This window comes from Gobius niger (genome assembly GCF_951799975.1).
Source record: "Gobius niger genome assembly, chromosome: 3".
NCBI lineage: Eukaryota > Metazoa > Chordata > Actinopteri > Gobiiformes > Gobiidae > Gobius > Gobius niger.
In genome coordinates this window covers 15,659,267-15,670,211 of record NC_136854.1, presented here as the reverse complement: position 1 = coordinate 15,670,211, position 10,945 = coordinate 15,659,267, and the positions used below count along the sequence as shown (strand labels likewise).

Below are 10,945 nucleotides of genomic sequence, written 5' to 3'. Positions count from 1 at the left end.
TTTTTTATTTTTAAAGTACCGATAAGACTACCGTTAAGGAGTATCGATAAGAGTAGTAGTATTGATAAATCTTTAATGATACCCATCCCTAGTCAGCTGTGAAGACTGAGCAGAGTCTCATGTTTGAGAAGCTCCTCACATGAAACTGTGTTATTCTGTATTGCCTTTGGCCTGGTTCAGATGTGCTTTAGTCCAGCTCTAGCCCTGATTTTGCCTGTTTTTGTATTGATTTTGTCATGGTTTAGTTCTGAGTAGTACTGGTTTATTATTATTATGAAAAATCTGGCCCAGGATAAAATTAATTGAATAGCCCTGGACTTTGTTTAGTCTTGATAAGAGCTAGTCTTCCTGGGGGCCTTGTTAAAAGCATACATATACAAAAATATCGTCAATATGACAAACATGAATACATTATAAAAAGAAAATACAACAGTGCAATGTAAACTTCACATCCTTCTGCATCATCAAAGATAATCAACACCAATATAGTTCTTCAATTGTTCTTTAAAAACTGATTTGTGGTCTGGTAAGACGTTCCATCCCTTCAATGCTCTATAGACAATTTTGAGAAAATTTGTATTTGCTTGGGGAATTAAAAAACGTCCTTGTGATGCATGTCTAGTGTTATAGCCATGTGACTCTCTGGTGTTTTTAAATTGACTAAATAAAAACATAGGATTATTGTGTTTTAAAAGTAGAGAAAAATAATGAAGCTAAAGCTTGATCGTTCACCTTAAGCCAGCCCAGATGGGAGTGCATAGTTTTTACACTGGTTCTATAAGAGCAGTTCAGTGCCAAACGGGCAGATATTCTGCATCAGTTGCAGTCTTTCTAGATCTTTACTTTTCGCGTTGGCCCATATAATCTTACAATAGTCCAGTTGAGAAATGATTAAACTTCTTACAACAAGCTTGGCCACATACGCTGGCAGAAACTGACGGCATCTTCTTACTGCAGCTAACGATTTTCCCATATTTATTGTCATAAATTGTCAATAAAATTTATCCTAATCCTAAAAACACTTTGACAATGCCCTTATTGCTATAGCTCAATTGCGGATGTAAATATACAGTTAAAAAGATGTTTTGAGTCTTTTGAATGTCGCCCTTATTTAGACTTCATTACGCTGGTTAAAAACTTTCCAAACTTCAAGATGGCGGCATGGAGAAAAAAGTGGATTACAAAAAGGGTTAAAAATGGGAGGGAAATTTTGGAAAGTTGTTTTTTTCTGCCCTTTTGTCGATTTCACATCAAATACATGTAATTCAATGGAAGGAAAAGGAAGAAATTAATATTATATATCTGTTTTATGGTTTAGATGACAAACATTTTTGTATAAGTATCAGAAAAGTATCGTTCAGGTATGGTAATCAAAAACCAAGTATCGTTAAAGTATCAATATCGATAAATGTTAGACTTGTCTTTGATTTGTCCCTCAATCTCCCCCTCTGGCTGCTTTGAACACGACCACATAATAGATACAGACGGCATCTCGTCATAGAAGGGGCGTGGCTTTGCGAGGGGGGAAATAGAATCTTTAGGGAAACACAATTTCCCTCTTTTTTGCCATTTTCTGGCTAAATATAAACTTATTTATCACATACAAATAAAGTCAAGTGTAAATCAGGTCCATATGGATGTTTATTCACAGCAGATTGTTCAGTAGAAGTGAAAAAATGGCAGTCGTAGGAAGCGCTAGCTAGCGTTAGCACAATGCTAACATGCAGCCTCATGTTAGCATTCCCTATTATTCTGTAATTATGGGCTGTTGAACCACTTTGCTCCACTCCATGTCTTTGTGTCTTTATTTAGTAGAAAACTATATTCATAATTCAGTGTTTGTTAAAGTAGTTTTTGAATAATTAGAGAAAGTTTAGATTTTTTCCCCTCTACTTTATCTATTTGAAATTCCATTTCAATTTAAATAAAAACAGAACCTCTGTAATGTAGATCAGTCGTCATCGTCATGGCAATATAAGTCCCTCGTGTTCCGGAAGGCTTTTCTGATTGGACGGTTTTGGTCTGGCATGTTACATGTTACAAGTGACACAAAGATTCGCCATTTTGGACAACCCTTACGCCGGGGAAGGTGCATCATTTTCTGCTCCGATAAGCCTTTTATCTACATAGCGGATATCAACTTGTACCTGATGGAAACTACGACGAACATGGATTTCTCTGGTAAGTATCCTTTGCTAGTGACACAGCAAGTTTACATCTAGGCTTTGACGATGTCGGTAGATTGTAATGTTCGTCTGTGAGTTTTCGAACACTTCATTAACCGTCTTGACTATTGCAACACTGCTACTATCGCAATATATTTCTGTTGAGTAAGAAATCAGTTTTTCTCCATCAAACTTTGTCAAGACAACTAAATTCTCAAAATAGGGGCCAATTTGGACAAATGTAAGTTTTAACCCTGCAAATAAGTGTCAATCTCACTGTAGTTGTGCACAAGTTGCAGAGTTAAGGAATAGTTGCGTTAATTGCGTTAAAAGTAGCGATTGCAACATCACAAATTCCTGAAGGGGCGAAAAGCTTGCCTACAAAACAAGTGCCTAGAAAGAAAAACGTTTCTAAGATGTCCAACACACTTATTTGCCAAAATGTATCACTTTTAACCAGTATATAGTCTACCGACATTGCGAGATGTTGCTTTTTATGTCATTTTTCCTGTAAAATTACTAATACAATATGAATAGGGTTGATATGTTGTCATTGGTGAGCCCTGAGAATGTTGTGAAGCGTGGAAAGGCTAAGTAGTACTAGTTGTAGTAATAGTTGTGTCCTTTACCCCTGCAATGTTGTTTCAACATTCGCGCTCTCTGCCTCACTTCACAAACACATATACTGTATATAGTAAATCGGAGGTCACTTGAGGGCCATGTGCCAGTCCATCTGAAGGTGTCCGAACCTAGGATCCAGCTGCACTGGATTTCCTCCACCGGTGCAGCTGGAGTTTCGTAAATAGCCTCTGGGTCTGTGTCTAAAGGAAAACAGCCCACAGTCTTTCTTGTTGTGCTCTTTTCTTTGTCTAGTCTTGTGTCTTATTTAGTCCTGGTTCAGTCCTGGGTTTACAACCTAGCGCCAGACTTGCGGCGGGACCTTGCACACCTTACTACGCTACACCACTGAGCGCTAAGCTGTGTAAACCAGTAACAAAATTTGCCTTTTGTTATGCATGAATACCGTTAGCCTAATTATCACCACGTATGGCTAAGTGTTTACAATGTTAATAAATTAACCTAATATTGTAGGTTAGAATGGACACAAATCTTGTCATTCTTCGTTCTACTGGTAGTCCGTTTTGCTCATATAGCAATAATAGCGAGGCAAGCAGTCTGCACCATCGGCCCCTCCGACCACCACCACCCACTCACTCACGCACTACATTCGCTAGGCCGACCAGGCCCTTCCCTGCTTAGTTTCCAAGGTCTGACGGGATTGGGCAGAGCAAAGGCGGTATGGCCAATAAAGGTCTGTCTCCAATTTTGGCCCGGTTCCAACAAAGGGCGGGCCCTCGATGCGTTTGTGTAAATAAAGGCCCGGGCCTATATTAGAGGTATATATAAATAGGGGTGGGCCGAGATACAAATCCCACGAGACGAGACACGAGATCGAGTCCATGAGAACGAGACGAGATTTGACATCATTTGCAATAGTAAATAATATTCTGCAATCATGCTTCCTTTAAACATGGAACAAAGAGTGATTCTGAGTTAGACGGACCTCTTTCTTCCTCAAATGGCCCGCTGTAATCATACCGAATATTCTGCACAGTAGATGCGCATGTACAATCGCAAAATAGAAGACAGATCGACCCGGACTCACCACGGCGTGCTGAGGTTAATCATAGCTTCCAACGCTGGAGCCGTTAGCTCGTAATGAAAGAGGAAGTAACGAGGTGCGAGTGTGGATCTGCAGGTGTGGATCTGCAGGCGTGAATCTGCTGCGGCTCCAGTCTGCAGGTTTAAACACTTAAGCGGCAGTCCCAAGCGAACTAAAAAAAAAAGTTTCTTTATTTTTTAAGAGCCAATCAATATATACTGTAGTACACATTGTTAGAGAACTATGGCCTAAATATTCCCATGAGGCCGATAAGTTGTCCACAGGAAGAAGGTCTAAATTGCAGCCTATAATATATATATATATATATATATATATATATATATGTGATTGATCTCTTTAATCGAAAACATAATTAATGTTAATCACATGATATGTTTTGACCAAACACACTCCTGTATCTGAGCACACACGTTGTTTTAACTTCATATTGTGCCAGGAGTCTCCTCATAGTCTACTTTATGAACCTAAAAGTTTGCAGATTCTGTCCAAAATGTTCAGCACCAAAGAAAATGTATCTAAAATGTGACTTTGTGGGCGAGTGAAAGAAAGGACTGAAGTGATCCCGCTTATAAGCTGTTGGGCTTTTCCAATAATTATGAAACTGTGAATATTTAGTCAATGAAATTAAGTGTTTTATGTTGGACAAGTATTAAAAATGAATATACCTGTGTGATTAATCACGATTAAAAAAAGCTTGCGTGGTTGTTAACATTTCTTTGATTTTCTCTTATTGCAGAATTATGCGAGGGTGACATCCTTCATGGACAAACAACCGCCTACACTGTGCTGAGGTTCCTCGGTGAAGGCTCTTTTGGGATGGTAGTGGAGTGCCTGAAGATGGACACCAACGAGAGAGTGGCAGTGAAAATGCTGAAGAATCCTGCAGCTGTCAGAGAGGCAGAGGAGGAGGTAAGATTGCTTTAATTTTTCATGATCATGATTAAACAACCCAGGACACGTCTAACTGTGTTTTCTCGTTACAGGTCCAGATGTTGGAGAGAATTGGACAGCTGGACAGTGAACACTGTAACGTGGTGCAGTTCAAAGAGTGTTTCCAGTACATGGGCCTCACATGTCTCGTCTTTGAAATGCTGAATATAAGTCTGTGGGACCTCCTCACGAAGCACAGGCCTTTGCTATCTTTCGGTGAGGTCCGGCCGATCGCCCAGCAGCTGCTCGTTGCCCTAAACGCCCTGAAAGACATTGATGTGATCCACGCTGACCTAAAGCCGGATAACGTCATGTTGACCAACCAGCCGTACAGGGTCAAACTGATTGACTTCGGCATGGCCCTCACCACCTCGGAGGTAGAGCAGGGAGTTATCAGACAGCCCTCTGCATACAGGGCTCCAGAGGTGACTTTGGGATGTGAGTACGACTTTCCCATCGACATGTGGGGACTGGGCTGTATTTTGGCCCGTCTACTTACGGGGAAAAAGCTGTTTCCTTGCTGTGGATATCAATCGATAAAGATGATGGTCGAACTGCTCGGGATGCCTCCGGACGACATGCTTAATAACGGAAGGTACACACACTTCTATTTCACCAAAGAAGAAGACGACCGACCGAATCCCACATGGAGGCTCCTGACGCCTGAAGAATACAGGCGTGGTAATCATAAAGAACCAGGAGAACCAGGTCCCCTCCAGAATGAACTGACGACGTTGGACGACTTGCTCAATGTAAGTGCTTTAAGCCAGGATGACTTTTACTTGCCTCTGACACTTGTACTTGATAATATATTGTTATTGTAAATGCATAGAGCAGTATGGAGCTAGATTCATGTGAAATCAATGTGCATTTGAAAATCTAACTTGTCTAACTAACTCTTCTTGTCTTGTAACAGTCTTTCGTTTGCCAGGATGAAGAGCAGGCTGAAGACCTCAGGATGTGCATGGACCTTCTCAAAAGTCTTCTATCTGTCGACCCCAGACTCAGAGTGACCCCAGCGCAGGCGTTACAGCACCCTTTCATCACCATGACCCACCTGAGTCAGGACAGCCACTAGTAAGTGTCACATTTCAATTAAATCTATAAGCAATAGCCTCAAAAGTTAGCAAGGTGGTTCTTGTTTACATTCACAAACATGTAACCTCTTTTTAGCCACTGCAGCTCAGGCTGAAATCTATAGAAATAACTTTTGTATTTTTTCTATATTGGAAGATTTAGTTTGTTTCAGCACTGGATGACCTGTATCTGATTAAAAAAAGAAAAAAAAAACATTGTCCAATGTTGCTTATGTAAATAATGACATGTTTGAAGTCCCACCTGTTTTAAAATAAGTTATTAATTTTTCCTTTTTTTCCTTTTCAGCGGAACATTCTGTAGATCCGTGATGCAGCATGTTAATCCAACGGAGTCTGACGCCCATCAAGGAGGACAACCGGCCGTGTCTCCAGACGACGCCCAATCCAAAGGTTCAAGCCCGGTTTCCTTGGACTCTGCTGCTGCAGTGCCTGAAGTGGTTTCAGCGATACAGATGCCGTCGCAGGCTGAGGAGGTCAACCCTGTTCACTACAACCTGCACGTTGAAGAGGGAGGTGAAATCCGTTCCTTTGAAGGAGAACTTCCACAGACTGAGCTCAATAACATAACTCACAACAACGCAGAGAGGACAGACCAGGACAGTGGACATGCTTCTGGTCCGATACAAACATCTGACTCCCCTCACCTCTCTCCTGTGATACCGCTGGTTTCACAACCTAATGAAGACTACGTGGCCAGCCCATGTGACCCCTTAGACATCCAGCAAAATGTTGACGAAGACACAGCACATCTAGATGTATCTGGTAAGTAACATTTGTGAAGGTTTTTATTTCTAATTTAACAAATGCTGTCTGTGGAATTCTCTATTTCCAAAATATGTGTTTGGTCACTTTGCGGAACAAGTTTCAAACAATGGTGAATGCATTGTGATGTGATTAGCAACACATTCGCTAATGCTAAAGCAGCTAATTCAGCTTATTCTAATGCAGCTAATGCTAACGCAGCTAATGCTAACACGGCTAATGCTAACATGGCTAGCTGCCTACATTCTGACTAATCTTCTATTCGAAAGGTAACATGAAAAAGTAAGTCTTTACTAACAATAATGATGTTTTATCAGGTGCAGAACCTCCTTAGTAAGTGCATTTAGAAGCTGCTGTGGACGTTAGCTAGCCTTGTTAGCATTAGCCTCGTTTGCATTAGCCTCAATAGCATTAGCAAATGTGTTACGAATAGCCGATCTATTCTATCTATTTTTAATGATATAAATTCATGAATTAAAGAATATTTATGGTAAATTCAGATGCTTTTAGACTGGGATTCCTCTCACACAAATATTTTATACAGTTCTGGCTCATTTATGTCTGTCCCAAACATGTCCCAACTTTCGGTCGCTCACAGTTGTTCGCAGCTTGTTGCGCATACGGAAAGTGACCTGACACATATTAAAGAAATGAGGAATTGGTTTCATATTCCAACTTCAGAACTTCAAAGGAGAAATATGTAAAGTGTTAGCTGTTTTCTTTTTTAACTTGAATTTGATGAATCAGACAAGGTAAATGTTGTTCTGAGTTGAGATATTACTGTTTTTGTGTGAACAAAGTTTGTTTGGTTGTTAACATTCTTTGTTTTGCTCTTATTGCAGAATTATGCGAGGGTGACATCCTTCATGGACAAACAACCGCTTACACTGTGCTGAGGTTCCTCGGTGAAGGCTCTTTTGGGATGGTAGTGGAGTGCCTGAAGATGGACACCAACGAGAGAGTGGCAGTGAAAATGCTGAAGAATCCTGCAGCTATCAGAGAGGCAGAGGAGGAGGTAAGATTGCTTTAATTTTTCATGATCATGATTAAACAACCCAGGACACGTCTAACTGTGTTTTCTTGCTACAGGTCCAGATGTTGGCGATAATTGGACAGCTGGACAGTGAACGATGTAACGTGGTGCAGTTCAAAGAGTGTTTCCAGTACATGGGCCTCCCGTGTCTTGTCTTTGAGATGCTGAACACCAGTCTGTGGGACCTCCTCACGAAGCATGGGCCAGTGCCTACTATCAGTGAGATCCGGCCAATCGCCCAGCAGCTGCTAGTTGCCTTTAACGCCCTGAAAGACATTGATGTGATCCACACTGACCTAAAGCCGGATAACGTCATGTTGACCAACCAGCCTTACAGGCTCAAACTGATTGACTTCGGCCTGGCCCTCACCACCTCGGAGGTAGAGCAGGGAGTTATCATGCAGCCCGCTGAGTACAGGGCTCCAGAGGTGACTTTGGGATGTGTGTACGACTTTCCCATCGACATGTGGGGACTGGGCTGTACTTTGACCCATCTACTTGCAGGGAAGAACCTGTTTCCTTGCTGTGGATATCAATCGATAAAGATGATGGTCGAACTGCTCGGGATGCCTCCGGACGACATGCTTAATAACGGAAGGTACACACACTTCTATTTCACCAAAGAAGAAGACGACCGACCGAATCCCATATGGAGGCTCCTGACGCCTGAAGAATACAGGCGTGTTAATCATAAAGAACCAGGAGAACCTGGTCCACTCCAGAATGATCTGACGACGTTGGACGACTTGCTCAATGTAAGTGCTTTAAGCCAGGATGACTTTTACTTGCCTCTGACATTTGTACTTGATAATATATTGTTATCGTAAATGCATAGAGCAGTATGGAGCTAGATTCATGTTAAATCAATGTGCATTTGAAAATCTAACTTGTCTAACTAACTCTTCTTGTCTTGTAACAGTCTTTCGTTTGCCAGGATGAAGAGCAGGCTGAAGACCTCAGGATGTGCATGGACCTTCTCAAAAGTCTTCTATCTGTCGACCCCAGACTCAGAGTGACCCCAGCGCAGGCGTTACAGCACCCTTTCATCACCATGACCCACCTGAGTCAGGACAGCCACTAGTAAGTGTCACATTTCAATCAAATCTATAAGCAACATTGCCTCAAATGTTAGCAAGGTGGTTCTTGTTTACATTCACAAACACATTACCTCTTTTTAGCCACTGCAGCTCAGGCTGAAATCTATAGAAATAACTTTTGTATTTTTCTGTATTGGAAGATTTAGTTTGTTTCAGCACTGGATGACCTATATCTGATTAAAAAAGAAAAAAAAAACATTGTCCAATGTTGCTTAAGTAAATAATGACATGTTTGAAGTCCCACCTGTTTTAAAATGAGTTATTAATTTTTCCTTTTTTTCCTTTTCAGCGGAACATTCTGTAGATCCGTGATGCAGCATGTTAATCCAACGGAGTCTGATGCCCATCAAGGAGGACAACCGGCCGTGTCTCCAGACGACGCCCAATCCAAAGGTTCAAGCCCGGTTTCCTTGGACTCTGCTGCTGCAGCGCCTGAAGTGGTTTCAGCCCGAGCTGTGGAACCATTCCCTCAGGCAGATGGGTCACATGCAGCTGAGAGTGTTACCAGCTCACAACATGCTTCAAATGGTGCAGGTCACAAGGTCAGATCTGCCTCTACCAACCAACCTCCTACGATACAGATGCCGTTGCAGGCTGAAGAGATCTACCCTGTTCACTACAACCTGCACATTGAAGAGGGAGGTGAAATCTGTTCCTTTGAAGGAGAACTTCCACAGACTGAGCTCAAAAACAGAACTCAAGTCAACGCAGGGAGGACAGACCAGGACAGTGGACATGTTTCTCGTCCTGTACAAACATCTGACTCCCCTGACCTCTCTCCTGTGATACCGCTGGTGTCACAACCTAATGAAGACTATGTGGCCAGCCCATGTGACCCCTTGGACATCCAGCAAAATGTTGACAAAGAGATTACGCGACTCGAGGTTCATCAGAGACAAGACTTAACGGACATTCACAAACATTTAGATGGCTTCTGCTCCTTTGAAGGACGGCTACCTCATGCTGCTGATATGGACAGTTCAGGCTGTTTTAACAATGAAGTCCCACATACATGGGCCACATCCCAGGCATGTGCCTCCAGCTCCACGGGAGGAGATGCAGACTGCGATGCATACTTAGACGTCAATGCGAGGTTACCTAATGTAGAGCCTGGGGAGACTGCTACAAACCAATTAGTTTTGCTGCTCTTTAATGCAGTTAGTTTACCTGCCAATGCGATTGTTGTGGGTTCAGGTCTTGGGGTCAACATCCAAAAGAGTCCAACTTTAGATGATGTTAGACCAAGTAGTGTTCTTCCATTTCTTAAACAAATTCCCTTTAGTCCAGATTTGCAAGAGGCCATTCTAAACAATAATAGAAACATGCCAGATCCAGGGCACAGCCTCCAAGAGAAATGCAACAGATGTGGGGAATTAAAGCCCTTGGCTCTCCACAGTGCGCCTCTCCAGGCCGCCAGGTCCAAGAGTGGAGATTCACACGTCATGGATTTCTCTTCAGGCGAGGAGCTACTCTCTGGTGACTGGACCTCCATCACGGAGCAGATCAAGTCTCCTGACATTAAGGAGGGCTGCGGATCAAGAGACTTGGGCCGCAACAGTGAAATAATTGAGATGGGCAGAGCTGAAACACCTTCCAAAAATCCTAACCCAAATAGTTCTTTAGAAAAATGTGGTCCTAGCATGATGGCTAAAACAGCTTTGTTATTACACAGTCTAAACAGTGTGATAGCGTTAGATTATAAGGCTTCACAATTAACCAAGCAGGATACAGTCCCAATGTCCAGCCGTCCGAGAAAAGGTGAAAAGTGGGACAGACAAGTGGATGTTGACCCTATAAGTAGAGCTGTAGTGGTTCACAGAAGGGTTCAGGGACAATTCGACTTGGTTGTGGTATTTGTGAAGTGTTACACAGTCTCATCATGGCTTCAGTCTGGAGTATGTGCTAGAGTCTTTGTCATCTTCGTTTGGGATCCAGGCGGAAAGATGCCCGTCTAAGAGTGCATTCGCACTTGGTCCACTTGGAAGAGAGCCCTGATGTACTTCTCAGGAACGTCTGCTTCTTTGGCACAGATGATTCCCAGAAAGCACACCAGGACTCACCTCAAATGGACCGAGTGTGAATGCACCCTTACGGGAACAGGTGACTGCCGCGTGCAAAGACGTGGCATGCACCGGTTTTAGATGAGACTTTGTTGCGCGTTTTGATTTGGGTTTGGA

The 10,945-nt window shown here is 42.4% G+C and overlaps 2 protein-coding genes across 2 annotated transcripts; both read left to right on the top strand.

Annotated features, from left to right (window-relative positions):
* Window positions 1-4,560: 4,560 nt before the first annotated feature.
* LOC306961033 (homeodomain-interacting protein kinase 1-like) lies at window positions 4,561-5,662 on the top strand (the record flags this gene model as incomplete). The annotated part of the gene is made up of 3 exons (XM_079553641.1): window positions 4,561-4,758; window positions 4,833-5,531; window positions 5,612-5,662. The coding sequence occupies exons 1-3, from the start codon at window positions 4,666-4,668 to the stop codon at window positions 5,660-5,662; spliced, it is 843 nt and encodes a 280-aa protein (XP_079409767.1). The 5' UTR covers window positions 4,561-4,665.
* Window positions 5,663-6,328: 666 nt separating this feature from the next.
* Window positions 6,329-8,533, top strand: LOC306961032 (homeodomain-interacting protein kinase 2-like; the record flags this gene model as incomplete). The annotated part of the gene is made up of 4 exons (XM_079553640.1): window positions 6,329-6,638; window positions 7,481-7,653; window positions 7,728-8,426; window positions 8,507-8,533. 4 exons carry the CDS (start codon window positions 6,329-6,331, stop codon window positions 8,531-8,533), a joined length of 1,209 nt encoding a protein of 402 aa, XP_079409766.1.
* Window positions 8,534-10,945: the final 2,412 nt, after the last annotated feature.